The following is a 22,127-nucleotide window of genomic DNA, read 5'->3' on the forward strand; positions in this document are numbered from 1 at the left end:
ATCTTTGAACAAATCTTTCCGTACGACGAGTAGACCGAGACCGGCGGCCGCCGGGAGCTATTCTTCCAAAATCCAATTGTTATTTTAATTCTGTTGGGAAATTTCCCTTTCCGCGGGAAGGAAAATCTCCCGTTTATTTTTTTTAAAAAAGAAGCTCGAGAAAAGACTTGGCGATGACTTCGCCATCTATAAATGATGATAAATCAATGGGGTTCGCCATCAATAAGTGGAGGACTGGAGGAGAAAGCGCCGTTCGCATAAATCCATGGGTTCGAAGAGGAAATCCTGTGAAGAAAACGGCGACGGGGAAGCATCGCCGACGCGAGCCGGCGGATCAAAGCGGTGCTGCTGCGATCGGCAAGACCGGTGAGTTCTTGCGGTTCAATAAGTCTCTTCGCTGATGATTTCTTCTTCTCAGCTTCTCCTCTCTTTGATGTTTGCAGGGGATACACGGTGGACGAATTGATGAAGAAGCTGAAGCCGTACCCTCGTGATCTCCAAGTGGTATTCAATGATGTTTTGTTTTTTATCTTGTATTTAAGGATCGTAGTATGAAGTTGTTTAGGATTGCAAGCTGAGTTATGAAATGAGCTTCTTGATCACTTTGTCGTAGGATAATTTGCTTCTAGTTCAAGGCAATCAGCCAACTCTGATTAATCCTGCTCACTAAATTATGAGCATATGCTCATGCACAACTTCTTCTTTTATCATCTCATCAGGTTCAACAATTATGTCAAAAGGTTGGCTTCAATGTTCCTCAATTTTCTTCCAGGTACCCTAAAATTGTCACCATTTGTGTGATTTGTCGGGGCACATTGCGACTGAGCTTTGTACCTTTTTTTCTTTTGTTTGAATGTTTTTGTTGCATGTCTTAATACATGCCCTTAATGCTGATCGAAGTTTTGTTGTTCTGTATTCATATTACAGAGAGTGCAAATATCGATTTCGGTTTAATAAATTGCCGGAGAAACTTTATACAGACACAAACTTCATAGCATATGATATTAAGATTGAAATAGCTTTGGTAGATGCTTCAAACAATGTCATCAGCTCTGGTCCCATGGCGATAGCTGAGATTGAAATTGTTGTCCTTAATGGAGATATTGATGGCGATGAAAATGGTGAATGGACCGAGGAAGAGTTTAAGAAATATGTATTAGAGCCAAGAAAGGGTAAAGGACCATTGTTGATAGGAAACTTGCCCACGAGGCTTTGTGATGGAATTGGAAGTATATCAGATGCCACATTTACTGATAACTCTAGTTGGACTAAGTCTAAAACGTTCAGATTGGGTGTAAGAGGCATGGCTAAAGAAGTTCAAGTAGGAATAAGCAAGGATTTTAGAGTACTAGATCGGCATATGAAACGTAAGTATTTGTTTTTTGATTCCAGAATTGTTCATTTTAAAGAGTTACTCACATGATCACATCACTGTTGCTCTTGCCACTTGGTCATTTTAAAGAGTTACTCACATGATCTTTTAGAGTAAAAGATCGGCATATGAAACTCACATGACATTCAACCTTAGAATTAACCCCCCCATTGATGTTCAAAATTTATGATACAGAGCCAACCTTTTAGTTTCTGTGCGCATTTTTTTAATCAACTTACTGGCTTATCTATTCAATATGCTGCCTACTTTAATGTGAAAAAGTAAAACCAATAATGGGATCCATCAACTTAACCTCTGAAAGAATTCTTCAATAGATTTTCCATTTTTAATATCATTTGTTAAATGTCATGAATTGAATATGCTTGAGAGGCATACTTTCATACTTGGAAATCGGTTCCATAGGTTAATTAATCATCAATTAAATGTTTGATTGATGCTTCATCTTTTGATTTAAATTAGTTCTGATTGAGTTTGAAAATTATTTGAATAATGCTTTGCTTTGAAATGGATTTGTCATTGTCAGTTTATTTCTTGTTTGCTGCTTTTAGCTAAATATTATTGATTTTTCTTAGTCGAAATTCTCATAAAGAGTTTTATTTGAGATAACTTTCTTATTGCTTTTTAAAGCAGCATTTTAGTTGTATTAAAAAGCTGCTTTAGAAAGCAATAAGAAAGCTGTCCTAAACGAAGCCCAATTTTCTTGAATGACATTAACTCAAGTTATTAATGGATAACAATTCGTCAATACTATTAATAACTGTTTAGCTGAATTTTTTTTTCCTTCATAATTCTTCAAATACCAAACTTAGTAACTGAATTTCTTCGTGAAAGCTTAGATGCTTGATTTCCTTAAAATGCACCTTCTTAGACTTTAATATATAACTTCTCTTCAACTCATAATATTGAAAGATTCAAAATGGAAGTACTTCAAAATACAGCAGTGCAATTTTAAATGTAGTTTCTACAAATTTTAATTAGTATTTTGTTTTCTCGAGTTTAGGGCACCAAAAGGATCGTCCTCCGTCGATGGAGGATAAAGTATATAATTTAAAGGGGATTTTCGAAAATGGCCCTTTCCACAAGAGGCTTGTAGAATGTAATATCAACACTGTGCGGGACTTCTTATGTTATTGTAGCGAAAACCGTCCAGAAACGCTACGTGATGTAAGATTATCATCAAATGGACAATAAAATGATACTTTGCGACATTATAATGATCTATGACCTCTTAACATTTTGATTATCTCGTCAGATGATTGGAATGACAGAAGGAAGATGGGTAAGAACCTATGGTCATGCCTCAAAGTCTAGGGAGTGGCCTGATATTCTACGCGATGGCTGTCTGGTTAACCCTCCTGCACCTGACTTGGTTTGTATTTTTTTTTTTTTTTGGGACATTTAGGCCAATTAAGGCAAACTCACACACACCACGCATACACAAAGACTCGATCCTAGGACCTCTTAGTTGAAGCATTAGCTCTCAACCAATAGGTCAAGGTGAGCTGTGTTTGGTTTGTATTTTGATTCCAACAAAGAGATGAATCTTTTATTTAGCTTTTTGCCTGCATGTTCTGTTTGGTTGGAAAAAAAAAGCCCACAATTTTCTTTTTAGAAGTAATTTTTTTGCAGTTCAGTAAAGATTGTGACCTATAAAATAGTTTTTTGTAAAACACTGCTTTTAGAAGCAAGAAGCCTATCAAATAACCCCTTAAGTGCCGCTGGTTGATGGAGACTAAGGCTTCGTTTGAGACGGTTTTCTTACTACTTCAAGAAGTAGTAAGAAAGTTGTCCCAAACGAAACCTAAATTAGAGTAAAACTGAATGAGTCTCTGTTTTTCCCATTCCTTCAGAATTTGGGACGATTTCTTGGATCAAGTTCATCCCAAACTTCCAATGTCCTGGTGCAGCCTAATGGTATGTGTATTAGGACCTTTTATAACTTGAAAACTTTCTTTTATACTGTCTTAATAAACAGTTTCGTATCAATTACCATTCTATGCTGAGTGTGAACTTCCAATTTCAGGCATGTCTACCAGCGCACAGGGTCTATCTGCTCCAATCGGCTTAGAGTCGGGGAACAATTTGAAAGCAACTTTCATCATGAGGGAGGGGGTCTGGAGCGGCACTAATCGGGTGGATATTCTCGTTGATGATCTGCTGAAACAAAATGGAAGAAGCTATGTGCCCAATAATTTTGATATTGGTTCCCCATTGCTTCGTGTCAAATGGCTAAAGCTATTATTCGTTGCAAGGCTTAAAATGGCTGCACCAAAGCCCCGAGAAAGCAAGTGTTCTGAAACCAATTCACCAAGATGCAATTGGTTCAAGTTAGTATTCATTGCAAAACTCAAAGTCACTGCACTAAGGTCCCGAAAATTCAAGCAATCTGAAACCAGTTCACCAAGACAGAATGATGATGATTCACTATACGGAGATCTTTCACCTATTTCATATTTGACGCCTTGGGAGATGGAATTCTATTATCCAAGCTTGTAGAGGGTATGCCTGGAGCTATGGTTAGTTGCTTTCATTGTGTCCTGGAGGTCATAAATTTGAATAACAAAAATTGATCTTACCCCTCATCACACACACCTTATTCGTCAAACCTATGAAGATTGTTCGGTTTTAGCTTTTCTTTTCGATGGTGGATTTTGTTTTTACAGTTGTATCAGTATTTTGGTCTTATTCAAGTGTTTCTTTTGTTTTAGCCGAAAAATGTCAGTTTCATAGTGTTGTTTGAGAAATTTTAGGTAAGTTAAAGTTGTTCTTTCTGCTGGGGATTTCACAATTCAGTTTGGGTTTGCCATTGTGTAATTGTGTCTGATTAATGAACATCTACCGGTCGTATATTGATCATTGTAGATTTTTCTCGGTAAGTAATGAAGATCTTTATTGACTAAATGAATAATTCTGCATGAACATAAAAGTTCTTATTTGGCGTGCATCAAATATACATGTAAAATTATACTTGCAGCAGAAACCTGTAGAGTTTCATTGCAGTGAAAACATTGCAAAAATAGATGAAAATTTTACTTCCCTTTCCTTTGATCAAGATCGTCAGGATAGAAGCAAGCAGCTTGAAGCCAAGAGATCGAATGAGAAAGACACAAAAACATACTACATACGGTTTATCAGCTCTGACTCTCCACTTCTCTTTATTTTAGATCGTTTCCTGTTCCCATGCTTTATTTTTCTGTTCAGGATTGGGGCCTTCCAACATTTTTTCTTGATGAAGAAATTGTTAAAACAGGTTCAAATGAACTGGCAGCGCCGGCTCATTGAGAGGCTGCGCTGAGCGGGCAAAAGGGAGAGAGAGAGAGCGGTCGATGCGGTTTCACCTTATTAGACACAAAGGGGGATGGAGAAGGTCGGAAACTTCCGGTTTCGTCTCATTCACCTAATAAAGAGAGATTGGAGCGCAGGAGACGAAGCTGCCTTGGACGCCGCATAGCGCTGGTGAGTTTCGTTCTGGGTGGAAGAACAACAGTAGACTTTGAAGACGTGCATAGATCTAATCGGCAACGTGGGTGGACCCAAAGGGAGGTTACGGATCCTTTCTGGTAGGGTGTCAATATTTGGAATTTTTATTACATCCGTTGAAAATATCGAGCATACCGAGTGTACTGAGGGAGCGGTACCGAGCACTTTAATGACGTGGCATTTTGTTATTGGTTTCCGGATGCATTCGGTAACCTGACGGAATAATAACTCCAATATTTGACCCGATCCAAAAATTTAGGGTCAACCCATTAGGCAAATGGGTCGGTTAGGGTTTCAAAATGTGATCCATTCGAAAAATTGGGTATGATTCGGGTCAACCTGTTAACTCGAAGTTCACATGGATCTGACCTAACTTTGGGTCAGGGCCTAGGTTTTGTTTTTCTTCTTCTTGCACGGGCTTAGTCAGCCTGCTTCGCGTGTTCGCCTCCTTCGACGACGTTCTTTCCTGTCGGGTTGGAAGTCACGGCAGCTCAGAATTAACGACGATGACAGGAGGGAGCTCGCCGTTCTACAGCTAGATCGAAAGTAACGACGACGACAATGGGAGAGAGCTCGTCGTTTTGCAATTGGATCGGAAGTAATGAACTAATGATGACGACGGAAGGGACTTGCCATTATGCAGTTGGATCAGATATAACGATGATGACGGGAGGAAGCTATGAGCTCGTCGTTCTGCAGTTGGATCTGAAGTAACGAACTAACAACGATGGGAGGGACTCGCATCGTGGTTTTGTGTCGGTCGGGCTGAGATTTCTAACTTGTCTGTAAAAATCGGTTGGATTTGGGTCGAGTAAAATATTAACGAGTCAATGTCTGGTTCGAATTGAATCCCACCCTTAATCCGATTTTGACATCTCTACTTTCTTCAAATCAAAACTAAAAGTTAATTAAGTTTTCAATTATGATATCACAAACCTTAATTTTAATTTTTAATGTTGACAAACATTTATGTAAGGAGTTTATAGTAGAGGAATTGAGCAAAAATTTTATTCGGATCGGACTGAGTCATATTTAGGCTTCATTTGGGACAATTTTTTTACTGTTTCTTAAAGGAGCTTTCTAGTACAAAATTTTTTCAGTAAAAAGCTGATTATAGAAGAAGCAAGAAAGTCATCTCAAACGAGTAAGAAATTCGTAGGTGATGATCTTGATGTGATTTCATAGAAAGTAGTAAGAAATTGTCCATTTATTATATCTAATTTTCCTTATGAATGGTACCAGAAATTTTCAATTTAACATCTTTTAGTATGTATAAGCTTCAAATTGATGTTTTATTTAAAAATAAATTGTGCGAGAACTTTCAAGTATAGGAAAAGGAAAATTTTTATACTAGAAAACAACTTTAAGAAACAGTAAGAAAGTCGTCCCAAATAAAGCATAAGAAGGTAATGAGAAATTAATTTTGAACTTTGATTTCTTTAACAAATTACATTGATAAGATAATTTGCTAGAGAAAAAATCAATATCATGTAAAATTCAATGATAGTAGTGGTTAGTAATTTGATAAGTGGCGGTGAGAGATGACGGTGATTCCTTGCAGTGATGTCAGAGTCAGCTTGCTATCAAAAAGATATTGATCGAGAATTGGCGAATTTAAAATGCATAAAAAATTAACTATGGAGTGAGAAAGAAATTCATCAAAAAGTTAAAAATCAAAATTTTAAATTCTCCTACAATTGAAATATTTGGCAATTATTTTTAGCAAACCAAACAACCCTAAGCCCATACACAAACAAAAAGGAAACAAATCCTGAAACAAACACGAAAAAATATCCAAATCCTCAATCTAACCACCCAAAATCCTAAATTCGGCAATCCACCGGTCTCCATCTAATGGAACAAGGATACAAAACTTTCTCTGGGAGGGAAAAACCAAAGAAGAAAAACACTTAGGGGCTGTTTGGTATGCAGAATTAGGAGTGTAATGTAATTAATTTACATGTATTTCGTAAATTAAATTGTTTCGTTGATTTTAAGGAGAACAAAAGTAATTCCTGGGAAGCATTATCGGTGTATTGTGACAGGCCTTTTGCGTGACTTCGAGCGGGTTCCAAAAACTCTCGCGCGAACCAGCCTCCCACGAGAGAGGAGAAAACTCGCAGAACAGCAGTACCTTCCTTTTCAGATCGTCAATTTACCCTCACGGATCTTCAATTTAACGGAGTTAGGGCTTTCCTCTTCGTTGCCGTTCGCGTGAGGTAGGGCTTTCTTCTTCGGCTTCGCTGGTTCGCGTGGGGCTTTCCGCAGAAGAGGTTCTTCTCTCCTGCGACGTTGTTCCAGAAGAGGTTCTTGAAAGCAAGTTTGGCTTCAATCTCTTCACTGAAGGAGAGAAGAGACTCGGATGGCTGATGAGAATAGGGAATGAAGAAGAAAAGTTACAGAAGAAGGTGAGAAAAGAAAAAAAAAATGAATCTTTTTCTTTAAGTATCCTATAGTGACGGCGCTGTGTTGCTTTCAGCCGGCATTTGAATCTTTTGGAAGGATGATCCATTTGTGTGGGTTGCCAAAGCAAGCATTACTGCTTCGTTACTGCTGCATCTACAAGTTAAAGATAAACTACGAGGAGCAAATTTTCATTTTTTTTATATCGGATTTTTTAGGTCGCTGCTTTCCAGGAATAGGAAGAAGAGAGCTTGTTTTTTAGGAAAATTTTCTTTATGCAATATAATGGTATAAATGAATTAGTTCTGCTTTGTATTTGTTGTACATTCCACTTTTAAGTCCCTTTAGTTTACTTATTTTTTGTGATATTAGTAAGACTGGTAAAAAATTATCCTCGAAGCTAACTTTCAAGATTCACTCTTCACTGAAAAATGATATCATTCCCATATAATTTTTTCGTGGAACTTTTACAACTGAAGCACAATTCTATTAAAAGAGAACTAAAATTACACTAAATCCTAAAAGATGAGAAAGGCAATAGAGGAAAGGCTGAAAAGAAAGGATTACCCAACAAATAAGAGCCAAAAAATTGAACGAAACCAGCTCCTTTTTTGATCTAATCAACAAGTTTTCAAAATTTTGAGAGTTCTGAAAGCCAATCGAAATATTACTAGAGTTGGTGGTGGTGTTACAGATCAATGTGGGCATTCTTGCTTTCTGCCAGTAGGTCTTCAAGGCCTTCGACTCTGTGATGCTCCTTGTAGAAGCAGGAAATCTACAGCAACTCTGAAATATAGGAAGAAAAAGAAGAAAAATAGGAGCTGGTTTGGTTCAATTTTTTGGCTCTTATTTGTTGGTTAATCCTTCCTTTTCCAACTTTAATTTCCTCTATTGCCTTTCACATCTTTTAGGATTTAGGGTAATTTTAGTTCTCTTCTTTGGTTTTTCCCTCCCAGAGAAAATTTTCTATCCTTGGTTCATTCAATGGAGACCTGTGGATGGCCGAATTTAAGATTTTGGGTGGTTACATTGAGGATTTGGATGTGTTTTTGTGTTAGTTTCAGGATTGTTTCCTTTTTGTTTGTGTATGGGATTAGGGTTGTTTGATTTGTTAAAAAGGATTTCCAAATACTTTAAATGTACTAGAATTTAAAATTTTGATTTTTAACTTTTTGATGAATTTCTTTCTTACTCCATTGTTCATTTTTTATGCATTTCAAATTTGCCATTTTTCGCCGCCGATTTCTTTTTCCATAGCAAGCTGGCTTTGATGTCACCACCAGCGGCCACCATAGTCGCTCATCGCCACTGTCTCCTTCATGCTGTTAGTTATACCATTTTCAATCAAATAATTTGGATTAGATCAATCAAGGTTTTACTTGCAATCTAATGTAAGAATCTACCAAATCATAAGTTATCTAAAAAAGAAAGAGAAAAAAATTTCTCTATTTGAAAAGTTTCATAGCATACTTGACTATCTTAAGAATTATATAAGACTAGCATATAAGTTTTCAAAGTTTAAATTTTACATTACTCACATGCTAACAAGCGAGCAAATAGAGCCACATCGCAACCATCTTCCATCACTATTGCTTAAAATGCTAACAAGCGATCAAAGTTATCACGGAGAGATATCCTTCCCCTATTCTTTTCAAAGACGACAAATCTGTGAAAAAAAACCTACAGATGTTTTATACTTCAAAAGGCGAAACTAAGAAAAGGAAAACAAATTTATAAAATCCCTTGCTGCAAATAAGTTTTTTTTCAGCGGTTTAAAAACCGCTCCTAATAACTGATGCGAAAAGTACTATTTTTTGGTACTGAATATATCTCTTTGAACAAATTTAGTAAATTAGTATATAAAAATAATACTAAATTCATGCTTTTCATAAATATCTAGTTCTTGTTGAATAATCTGGTGAGAATCATATGACTAAAAATAATACAAACTCACTTGGAGAATGTCAATAGGCATATAAAATAGTTTAAGATCCGAAAAAAATTCCTGAATGAAAAAAATCTATATTTAAGGAGCATATCTTGAAGTTTAGTCAATTTGTTACTCTTTTCAGTTCAATGGAAAGAAGAATCATCTATAGGTGGACTCATTGTGCGCATAATATTTAAAGAATAAATAAAGTTGATAAAGGCAGTTTAATCAAACTCATGAGATCTAACAATATAAATAGTGATATTCCAAAATCTAATGGAATTAATACTTAATTTCCTAAACCTATTTTTCTCATCGAGCAATAGTAAGGGATGAAATGGGCATATGGTAGTGTTTGCACATACTTGTTCTATATTTTTTTTCTTTTTGGTGTAGATGAGAAACCATAAACAATTCCAAATGTCTCTCGGGAGAAACATGAACCAATTAACATCTCAGAGAAACATGAGTCAGTTAACATTTAGGAGAAACATGAGCCAATTAACATTTCTAATGAATGAAGTGATAGGGGAAGTAAGAGCAAAAATGCATCTGGCTTTAGACAAATGATTTTTAGTAAAATGATTTCAGAAAAATGAGAAGAAGAGGGAGAATAATATGAAAAAGAAGAAGAAGAAGAAGAAGAAGAAGAAGGGGAAGACACTCACAATGAGAAAGGGCTGGCTGGCTGAGATGGGTCTTCATGTGAGAAGAGTTGTGATGCTCTGCGATTCGCTCCACACGGAGAGACACGGACGTACGGGGCGGAATTAGGGCTCGAAAGAAGAGAGGAAGCAGATAGCCGATTGGGAATTGGGGATTTAATTACCAAGCAGGCTTAGCTTCAGCTTCATTTTAAACCGTTGTAAATTGCACCGGCTAAAATCGGTTCAAATTATTGCAATTTGTACCAGTTAAAACCGGTGCAAAGGAGGAGTTTTAGAAGCGGTTTTAAAACTGCTCCTAATGACCGATGCAAAAGAATCTATTTTTTGGTAGTGTAAAGATACTCTTATGAACAATAACTCTTATGTAACAATACTTAATTATTTCTTAAAATTCTATAGATATTCTTGATATTAGATATTATTGATATTATTTATATTCAAAAAAATTTCTTTTTAGTATATATTTAATTTGTAATTATATCATGCTATTTTATTTTCTTTTCTTTCTAACACATATAATTTATTTATATTTTTAAATAATCCATATTTGAAAATCATTGATTATATTCATTAATGTATTTTTTTCCAGTTAATATCAAAGAATTTAATTTATTTTCATTATCTGTTATTTCAGTTGGCCAAAAAATCTAGTGCATGTATATTTTCTAATTAATTATGGAGAAAGAATTTATTTGGGAACCTGGTTTCAGCTTTTAATTAAAGCTATATTAAACTGTTTTCAGCACACAAATATATTAAAAGCTGCAAAGCAAATTTTGAGTAATAGTAGTTATTTCTTATTTCTTTGGGCTTTATTTTAATTTTTTTAAAGAATTAGTTATATCATGAGTTATTTTCTTTGCTTAATAGCAATTTGATTTCAATATTTCTCTTAATGCTTTTTTTTTAGTTTTTAATAATAAAATTAGTCTTGAAATATGGTATATTAATGTAAAAAAATAAATCAATTGGGAACCCTCACATTATATATAAACATGCTTCGAATCTTTAATTTGACTTTAATGAGTATATATGAAGAATAATAGACATTTATATGCCTATTAATTATGTATATATAATTTATAAGCATACAAATTAATATCACATGTAACATTCATCTAGTATTTAATATAACTAATATAATATGCCATGAGTTTATTTTAAGTTTTATGATATTATTTCTATTTTATAAAATTTAATTGACGTGCATCATGTACATATATAAACTATTATATTAATTCTATTTATATTTTATATATTATAAAGTCTATTTGAATCCATCATAAGTTATAAACTAATCTAATGACATATTTCATTTTTTTTTTTAGTTTATAAACTATCTAATGACATATATATTTTATATATTATAAAGTCTATTTGAATCCATCATAAGTTATAATATATAAAATGAATTGAGATATAAACTATTATATTAATTCTATTTATTTTATATATTTAAAAATTTAAATTTCAACAAAATATCATTTTTTTTCCATTGACTCATCTAAATCCCGCCATGACTTCTCACACTATTGGTCCCATCGACACCTTCGTATGCAATTGATTGAAGTAGCCACCCCTTTCACTCGCTGTTTGTACTATCACCACCTTTCCACACTTAATGGTTCAAAGATCACCTTTGCATGTCTTCGTAATCACGTCTTTTTTACTTTCGATTAACTAATATGTAATTCTGTACCGTTAGATTCAATCTTGTAATCTTTACCGTTCGTTAGCTCTGTCTTTCTCTATATATAGAACCTTGTATCTATTATTCATTAATAAGAAAGCTTCATTTCCTTCTTCCTCTGTCGCTGCTTCTTCGCTCTTTGTTATCATGGTATCAGAGCTAACCGGGTAACTTTCGTTTCATCCTTTATTTTCTTCTCATCTTTTTTTTTTCTTCCTCAATGGCGGTTCAGGAAACCTCCTCCGCCTCCTCTGTCCTTCCCTTGAGCTCATCTTCTGCCACCAAAATGGTGATTCCAGCTCAATTGAAATTCCTGATGTCAAATATGAAAACCATGTTGAACACACAACTCAATACCGATAATTATCATATTTGGCGATCACAAATTTCAAAACTCTTCTCGGCTAACAATTTTTATGGGTATCTTGATGGTTCTATTTCTAAACCACCCAAACAAATCGTTCTTGAGGTTCATACCCTTGCCCCAATCCTCAATACAGTTCTTGGCTACTTATCAATCAAAATTTGTCCTCCGCACTGTTCTCTACTATTTCATCTTCTATCTTCCCCTATGTCCGGACATCTGGCTCATGTTAGAACGTCGCTTACAATCCTCAAATCGATTGAGAATCTTGCAACTCAAGAACTAATTGCATCAGCTACAGATGAAAGATCGCACTATGGTTCAATACCTATCCGAAATCAAACAACGCGTTGACGCCATTACTGCAGCAGTTTGCATATAGAACCCGAAGATGTCATCTTGTACATGCTTAATGGTCTTCCTCTGGCGTGCAATGCGTTCAAGACATACATTCGGACGAAATTACACCCTATTCATTTGGATGATCTCTATGCGTTACCGCATGTAGCGCAGAAACCAATCTCGCCTTCGAAACTCGTCTGAATACCTCTGATCCTAATACTACAGATCCACCGTTTCCTCTTACGGCATCCCGTGGATGCTCAAGAGGAAGATCTCGTGGCCACTCATCCAACCAAAGAGGCAGTCGATCTCAGTTTCCACCAACTGGTAGAAATCGTCGTTCGTCCGTTCCAATTGATTGCCAAATTTGCGTCGTCCGTTCCAGTTGATTGCCAAATTTGCGAAAAATTTGGTCACTCAGCTGCGACTTGCTGGCATCGATCAAACCTTTCATATCAACCACCGCAAGTGCTATTGGCTCATGACGAAGCTCCTCCGACTGAGTGGTTTCTTGATTATGGCACAAGCACCCATTTAACTTCCGATGCGTCTCAGGTTCAGTCTCTGCAACCGTATACATGTAACTCACAAGTTCAAGTGGGGAATGAGAATCAACTACCCATTGCGCATTCGGGTCAAGGCATTTTGTCTACACCCGCTCTTAAGTTTCGCCTCAATAACCTTCTTCATATTCCTACTATTACCCATAATTTGATTTCTGTTAATCGGTTAATCAAAGATAATAAACACTATATTATTTTTTATTCTAATGGATTTACTGTGAAGGATTCACATACTCATCAGTCTCTTCTCCGGGGTACCAGCCGTCACAAACTGTATCCTATTGATATCAAGCCGGCTGCCGAATCCACATTGCATCCCACATCTCTTCTCACGGTCTCCAGTACAGCGTCCATTTGGCACCAACGACTTGGACACCCCGCATCGGGTATTCTTCAAGCTGTTAATAAATCTTTTCATATGCATAAAAATAATCTTCACTGTGATTCTGCATAATAAAATAAATCAATTAGTAGGACATAGCTTTCGCCTTCAAGATTCAATTCAAATACATATATATAAAAACTAAACAGAAGCTTCCAATCACAACAATACAAACAATCAAAATCAATGCTATCTCATCCATAAGAATCTAGACGTAGACGCACAGAAACAAACCAATATATTTAGCAGCCCTACAGAGGTCCAACAAAAAGAAAAAAAAAAATCCTAAAAGAGAGAGAGACACACACACAGAGAAAGAGTGTGAGAGACAGGGTAACGGAAGGGCAGAACACTTTTCCTTGATCCAGTATTCCAGTAGAAGCTGCCGATGGTGGAAGCCTTCACCTTGGATTCGACGGTGTAGGATTTATAGCTGGCCACCCTTCGCCGACGCTTAGCTTCAGCGTCCCTCCGCCCTTTCACCGCCGCGCCGACGGTACTGAGAGATCAGCCTGCCCGGCCGTATACATGATTTGTTTGCGGGAAGAGGAAGGAGTACCTTTGCGAAGAAAATTGTAATAGAGTTCTCTAGGGCAACACATCGAGGGGGCTAATGCATGAAAAATGAAATTGTGATGGAATTTAGCAAGGCAATGCAGAGGTTGGACTTACACTTTTCCTTGATCCAGCGGAAGCTGCTGATGATGGAAGCCTTCACCTTGGATTCTACGGTGTAGGATTTATAGCTAGCCACCCTTCGCCGACGCTTAGCTTCAGCGTCGCCTCCGCCCTTTCGCCGCCGCGCCGACGGTACTGAGAGATCAGGCTGCCCGGCCGGATACATGATTTGTCTGCGGGAAGCGGAAGGAGTACCTTTGCGAAGAAAATTGTGCTTAGGATCGCTGCTCTTCTTTTAAGATTTGTAGGGTTAGGGTTAGGGTTAGGGTTAGGATTAGGATTAGGGCTAGGGTTAGGTATGATCGGAAATTTGAAGATGTTATTATTGATGAGGCAGCAGCAGGATGGCAGCAGCAAAAGGCTGAGTGTTCGAGCTGGCTATGGAGCAAAAGAGAACGACGGGGAAAACCACTCATTAGGTCCTATTTATTTACTAATTACTAGTGAAAAGTGCATGCTCTTTAACAAGCAACCAACAAAAAATATAATGGAAATTTCACATATAGTAATTAATAATTGATTTGATTTAAATACATATTATTTTATTTTATGATATTTACATATCTAATATATAAATTTGAGTGCATGAAATAAAATATTAAAGTTTATAAGATAATATTAATGTTAGAAATGAATTATATGAGTAGTATATGGATGGTAGACATGTAATATTATTGTTTTAGGTGTTAGATACGTAAAATGCATAAAATAAAGTGGTATGCATGTAAATTTATTTTTTATATTTAATTTTTAGATTTTACATAAATATTATAATTTAGAAATTAAATATATAAAATAAATTTACATGCATACCACTTTATTTTATGTTATTTACATATCTAATCTCTGAAACATTAATATTATATGCCTACCATTCATATACTATTCATATAATTCATTTATAATATTTATACTATCTTATAAATTTTAATATTTTATTTCATGCACTCAAATTTATATGTTAGATATGTAAATATTATAAAATAAAATGGTATGTATTTAAATCAATTATTTATTACTATATGTGAAATTTCCATGTTGCTTGTTAAAGAGCATGATGCACTTTTCACTAGTCATTAAATAGGATCTAATGAGTAGTTTTCCCCGTCGTTCTCTTTTCCTCCATAGCCAGCTCCAACACTCAGCCTTTTGCTGCTGCCATCAATAAAAACATCTTCCGATTTCTAACCATACCAAACCCTAGCCCTAACCTAACCCTAAAAATCTTAAGAGAAGAGCAGCGATCCTAAGCACAATTTTCTTCGCAAAGGTACTCATTCGTCTTCCCGCAGACAAATCATGTATCCGGCCGGGCAGCCTGATCTCTCAGTACCGTCGGCGCGGCGGCGAAAGGGCGGAGGCGACGCTGAAGCTAAGCGTCGGCGAAGGGTGGCCAGCTATAAATCCTACACCGTAGAATCCAAGGTGAAGGCTTCCATCATCAGCAGCTTCCGCTGGATCAAGGACAAGTGTTCTGCCCTCGTCGGCCGCTATTGACGGGTGCCGTTACCCTGTCTCTCACACTCTTTCTCTCTGTGTGTCTCTCTCTCTCTTTCTAGGATATTTTTGTTTTTTTTGTTTTGGTTGGACCTCTGTAGGGTTGCTAAATATATTGGTTTGTTTCTGTGCGTCTATGTCTAGATTCTTATGGATGAGATAGCATTGATTTTGATTGTTTGTATTTTTGTGATTGGAAGCTTCTGTTTAGTTTTTTTTTATATATATATTTGAATTGAATCTTGAAGGTGAAAGCTATTGCGTACTGATTGATTTATTTAATTATATAGTGCGTTGAAATTTGATGCTTTGATTATTAATCCTAAATATGTGATCGAAAATTTTATATACTTAGATCAGATCTTGGATTATATATTCATTAAAAGAAGTAGTCAAATCTAAACAGCGACTTTCGTGGTATTAACCCAGTCAATCTTTCAACCTGGAAGTGGATCTAAAGTATCAAACCTGGCCTTGAAGACAGAAATATTAAATCGGAATTGCAATCATGAACGAAAGGGTGGAATGAGTGGTATGGGTTGATATTTATCTTGAATTTTTGGTTATGAATGTAAGAATGCTTATTTTCGTAGGGCAGATGATCAGTTTTGGAGATCATCCTTTAAAGAGGTCTAGGGTTTGAGGATTATGATGCGTATGCTTGTGGTTGTGTGTCGGCAATTGCCTTTGAGAAAAATCGCCCTTTAAACATTCTAGTTGCTGTAATCTACAATCTAATAAACTGAACAAATGGGTGATAAAATTGGTTTGTTGGATGGTTCTTGTGGACTGATAACTGAACGAACAGTTAATAAGATGTTGACATAACTTGAGCTTTGAAATGCTCCCATATGCAGCAGGTATTTAAACAATATGTTAGTAATTATCAAGAAGAAAAGACCTAGCTGACTGAACTACTTAGTTGGAATTGAGAGTCAGTCGATGAACTTGGTTTGGAGTTTTGTGTTGGCAAATTTTAGTTCTATAGGGTAAAAAAATTTAGTGGTTAGAAGATGATATGAACAAAATGAATAGATCTAGCCTGAGGGCCTATATTTATAAATAAGGTTGAATGTAGCTTGTGCCAATTAACAAGTAAATGCTCATAATTGGAGCAAAATTTCTCCCCATTAACTAGATTTTCTTGATTTCTTGAATGGGAGCTGGATATACAAAAGATAAACTGTGTGTGAAATCTTGAAGCTTTGCATAGATTTATGTTTACCTCGTACAAAGAAATAATGACCTTGTTATGATCTCATAGGTGACGATAATTAGTCATAATGGTGTTTTTAAGGCTTCGTTTGGTTCTTCCTCTCCTTTTGTAAAAGGTAGTTTAGAAACAACGGTTAAGGAAATGAAGTTTTCTAAGGGAGAAGCAAATATCAAAAGACTTCTCAAAACAGTAGAAAAATTAAGTTACCTAAAAAGAATTTCTATAGAAGCGTCCATTCAAACATCGACCAAAAAATAATTTTTTTGTTTCTAAACAAAAAAGGTAAAAAAAACGCCGAAACAAATGAAGCCTTAACATGGGTAGAGTTCCTTAAGCAGCGGCAAGCTGTTTTACCATGTTGAGTTTATAAAAAGGAGTGTAGTAGCTATTATGCCACATATAATAAACAACTGATAGCTAGTGGACAGGTAGAACTTAAGTAACAATGACCTTAACATATTAATAATAATTGCTAACCAGAGGGAAAGGGAATAGGGCTACAATCATGACCGCGCATGAAACTTCAATAAAGACGCCCTTTATAGACTATGGTTTGAGTTGGATCTCTTAATCATAATCATTAAAATGAATTCAATAAGAATGTTTCCTTGAGACTATTGTTTAAGTTGGATCTTTCTTGTTGCACCCAGTATTTCAGAAAGGACGGTCTCTGATGGTTGTAAAGAGACCATGCTTCTACTATCACAGTTGTTTTTGCTATAAGTTTGGTTAGATTGGTTTGTCAATATTAGGTAGTCCATATTTGGTTATGAGATTGTGAGAGCCATAGTTCATCCATTGTATTAGTTAGGATTGTTTGGTGGACTTATTAGTCAGTGCTTTTATTTTGGATTGTTTCCTAAGGCTTTGGCAAGGTCATCCTTACCATGGTTTGATTCAAACCCTCTTAGAATACGTTCTAACATGGTTGTAACAGTGCATACATACTCAGTTGTAGCAACAACATCCTCGTCAACTCTTTAGTTCATCTTGTTTCGATTCACAACTTTTCGTTTCATGTACTTGCACAGGGACTCTAATTCTTCTGAGTTTATTGAATTGATAGTCACTCACACTTGTTGGAGCTTCTCAATCTATAAATCCTTTCTGTTTCTTTTGGTTATATCATTTTTCTTTTGTGTTATCTCCTTTTTATTTGATAGTCCTTTTCATCTCTATCTTTAATAAGCCCACCCTTCCCCCAAGCCACTAGAATCCCTCTTCTCCCTTTTGCATACACTTGGTCAGCCACACCTTCCAGGCTAGACGGAGAAAGAAACCTCAAGTTCATGTCAACATTATTCAACCATAGCATTACAGGACTTCATGAGACTCTGGTTTGGATCAGACAAAATTGATTTCAACCTGGTAGGACTTAATACTAAGAAGATGATGGTTTAAATAATATTGGATTTGGATAAGCCCCATGACCCATTGGAGTTAGGTTGGCTCCATACACCATTAGAGTTGGATAGGTTCATAAGTAGAGCTGAATAGGCTCTATAGATTGATTGGAGGTTGTCGTTTATAAGAGACAAATCTCATCGTCTTCCACTTTGGAGCTTTACTAAGATTACATCTAAAGAGAATCTTTAGCAGTTACCCTATCTAAATATCGATTCAGTCGAGTAAAGCTATGGTTGTAGTATTCCATGTTTACTCTCTATAGAAGGCGTAAATTCTTCTCAAGGGCATCTCCAACCGAAAATCCCATTTTTCGCTCCAAAATGGAGTGAAACTCAAAAATGCTGTGATTCATCTCCAAGCCAATTGTCTTCTCCTCTTTAGCCCGTTTCTTCGGCAAATTTGTTTGAGAGAAAAATTGCGTAGGTGAACAGTGCAACGTCAATATTGGCTTCGCACTGTTCACCTTCAATGGATTGGGGATTTTTTTGCCGTTATCCAGCTATGCCTTGCTGTCGTTTGGAGTTCGGCTGGAGATGCCCTTAGCCCAAGCAGATAGAGCCCACAATTTCTTACATTGTTTAGGAAATCAGATATTGCGAGTGCAAAATTGTGAGAAACTGGTCAAGTTTAGATGCGTTGAAAGTGAGGATTGCAGCCTTCAAAATGAAGTGGAAGTTATTATATGGCTAATATTATCACTATCTGTTTCGAAAGTAGGATTCAGGCAACTGAAGCAACGAGTCTCAGCGAGGATTGGAATTTTTTTTTCTTTGGTTGAAGTTAGTAAATAGTTTTAGGTGGCAAGCAGTAATTTCGACTCTGTATCGCCAACTAATTATCTTCAAAGGAGCCGGCCAAGTTATCCTTAGTGAAGGAAACTCCTTATTTGCTAAAGAAGTACTTAGAAGTCGTGAAGGCTTTTCTCTTTGATTATTCTGACAAGTTCAAATGGACTCAACCGATAGACATTGGAGCCAAGAATCAGATGATGTTAGGCTTCGTTTGGAATAGTTTTTTGTTATTATTTTTTCATTGCTTTTGAGAAAGCTATTTTAAAAAATAATAAGAAAGCTACCCCAAATGAAATCTTAGACTTCTTTTGGGATTGCTTGATTACTGCTTCTTAAAGCAGTTTTTTAGAATAAAAATGAAAATTTTTATTCTATGAAGTTGCTTAAGAAAGCTATCCCAATTGAAATCTTAGACTTCGTTTGGGACTGTTTTATTACTGCTTCTTAAAACAATTTTTTAGAATAAAAATTAAAAATTTTTACTAAGAAGTTGCTTTAATAAGCAATTAAAAAGTTGTCTCAAAATGAAGCCTTAATAAGATTTATTCAATCATGAAATACTATTAAAATCAAATATATGAATTTTGCATTCCAATTCTGCATAAACTAAAATAGAGCTGCATATTATCTTTGTTTGAGATTTTTTTTTTTAATGATTATGAGGGAAAATTAACGGTGGAGATGCTTCTCTCCTAATTTAGATCCACGATGTAGACAGAGCATCCACCACAGATAAAACATGATAGGAATTAACACAACTCAAAAGATCTCCAGCACTAGCACAGGCCAGAGGGATTTGAATAGAAGGTAATACCTCAGCCACAATATCCAAGAAAACCTTCACAGTAGACCCAGCGGCATCAACCACATCAACATAAATCACATTGTTCAACGAATTAACAAGCAAAGGGTTAGGAAAAGTCGGCACTGGAGACCCCATCTCATTAACATGAGGCAAAACAGTAACATCATCCTCAAGAATACCAACGTCACAACCCAAACCCTGCACCTCAGGCATCGTCACAGAAGGGGCAACAATATTTTCAGCAATAGAGGGGACTAAATTAGAGCTCAGATTAAGATTAGCATTAGAGAGAACAACCGAGACAGGACGACATTTACCCTGAACATGACCAATACACTTACAAGACTCACAAAAGTGGGGAAATTTGTCTAACACAATCTTCTGCACATACCCTAAATTTTTAGAGCCTAACCAGACTTGATTAGGATAGGATTTAGTTATATCAAGCTCCACTAAGACACGGGCAATAGAAGGTCGTGAACCTATAGAAGTAGCTTCGTCAATTTTCAATGGTTTGTCAAAAATAGCGCCCAGGTCGTGAAGAACACGAGGGGTGTACAAATGGGGATGAAGTGAGGAAAAGAGATCCAAATCGGTATAACATGCGACTCAACACCAACATCCAAGCAAGACGACCACTTCGTTAATTTCATATTGCAGTTGAAAATAAGATAAGACCTACGACAAAAAACCCTACAATAGTCTAGGTCATTAGCTAATTTGATCATAATGTGAGAAGGATCCAGTGAGGTAATAGAGACTTCTCCATTTAGCTTTAGGTTTAAAAAAAATTCCGAATGTTGTCCAGAGAAGGCCTTTTAGAAGAGAAAAATCCAACCAAAGAAAATTGAAATTGGGAAGCCAACGCCTTGATTTCATGGTCGAAAATCCAAAACGAGGGCAAGCCATGGAATGTAGATGTCCGAAAATCCAGAAAAGAAGAAGACGAAGAAGAACTAGCGAGCGCATCTAGGAACGACCAGGAATGAGAAACACCCCCAAGAAACTAGGGTCACACAACTTATTCGGAGCCATACCGGCACCGTCGGAGAAAAAACAATCAAAACAACCGAGCAAACACCAAATCAATTATGATACAAAGATGAGAAAACTTCCCTGGAATCCAGGAGAGCAACTGGCAGGGAAGCCCCTATGGGGCGGGTAGAACCTCGGCACAGCCCAGCGAAAAAATCCTAGCAGAGTGAAAAGAGCCTTCGCGAAAGTTACAAACAATGAAAGCATTAAAATTTTCTTTGTAGTTATTCAATCATATAAACGAAAAATATAACCGAGCATTATATGAAATAGAATAGAGTTGTTCATCAAGTATACTTATTCGATTACAATCATAATCATCAGCATAGTATTACAATTATTTTCTTAATAAAATATAATAGAAAAAAAAATTCATGTAGCCGGCCCTATGCAATGGGATAACGGGTTAGGCTTCATTTAGTACTGCTTTTTAAAATATTTTTTCAGTAATTTTTGTATCAAAAAATTATTTTAAGAAGCAGTAAGAAAGCAGTCCCAAACGAAGCCTTAAAGATGTTGTTATGTTGTTTTCTTTATTATTTAAACTTTTATTTAAAAATAATTCAAATTTCAAATCCTTCTCCATAGTTATTGTTGCGTTATTAATGTAAAAGTCGTCTCTCTCTCTAAGCCTTAAAAATGTTCTTTTTTATTCTTTTTACACATGTAACTGGTTTCTTTCATTAATGGAATTTGGGCTCTGCCCTATTTTTTCCAAAAATAAAAAAATAAAAAGTCGCGTTTCTTCTATAGGATTAAAAGCTGAAATTCCAAAAAAAAAAAACTGAAAGCGACGGAGAATAGAAAGGAGTTCAATATTTTGATGATTGGTCTTTTTTGTGGGTCAGCAAGGTAAGTTCGTGATATGCCCAAAATATCTATTCAGTATTTCATCATTATTTTAATTCGAGAAAACTTATATTTTTTTTTATAGTAAATTTAATTTAATTTACATTTTTAATAATTTACATTTTTATGCAAAAGCTCCTCTTAATTTTTTTTCTAATAAATTCAAATATAAAATAAGAGAGAATGATCCAAATACTTTTAGCTAGGGACATAAATAATCTCATAAGATGATTATTTAAAAAGTTAAAAAATTTAATTGATATTTTTATATAATTAGAGATTATTTTAGTCATTCATAAAATCTTAGGAGATTAATTCCTTCATTTTCTCTTTTTTTAAATTTCTATGCATTACATTTTTAATTTTTTTATAAATCAAATAAATATTTATATCATTTTCAAATTATTAATGTATGAAAGCTTATAAAGTTTTATTTGAGGGATCTCTCTTTTTTTTAAGAAAATATTTAATTCATGATAAATCTAAAAAAAATGATATTATTATAAATAAATATTTTATATGAATAAGCATTTTTTCAAAATAAAATTAAATCATTCTATAATCATACAAATTTTTTCAAAAAAATTATATAAGAATATTCTATTATTTTTTATATTAAGATAAGCTTCAAAAT

The 22,127-nt window shown here is 35.4% G+C and overlaps 1 protein-coding gene across 2 annotated transcripts; it reads left to right on the plus strand.

The window, feature by feature from the left end:
- The first annotated feature begins 205 nt into the window (after positions 1-205).
- On the plus strand, positions 206-4,294 carry LOC110104404. Of its 2 annotated transcripts, none has more exons than XM_020833489.2 (8): positions 206-366; positions 444-504; positions 720-772; positions 928-1,367; positions 2,394-2,557; positions 2,646-2,762; positions 3,244-3,307; positions 3,417-4,294. In XM_020833489.2, exons 1-8 carry the CDS (start codon positions 266-268, stop codon positions 3,887-3,889), a joined length of 1,473 nt encoding a protein of 490 aa, XP_020689148.1. In that variant the 5' UTR covers positions 206-265; the 3' UTR covers positions 3,890-4,294. The 2 variants fall into 2 exon arrangements, with proteins under 2 accessions (XP_020689148.1, XP_020689149.1); XM_020833490.2 differs by having other exon boundaries at positions 2,646-2,738.
- The last annotated feature ends 17,833 nt before the right edge of the window (positions 4,295-22,127 follow it).

Source organism: Dendrobium catenatum, unplaced genomic scaffold (assembly GCF_001605985.2).
Source record: "Dendrobium catenatum unplaced genomic scaffold, ASM160598v2 fragScaff_scaffold_104, whole genome shotgun sequence".
In the NCBI taxonomy this organism is placed as follows: domain Eukaryota; kingdom Viridiplantae; phylum Streptophyta; class Magnoliopsida; order Asparagales; family Orchidaceae; genus Dendrobium; species Dendrobium catenatum.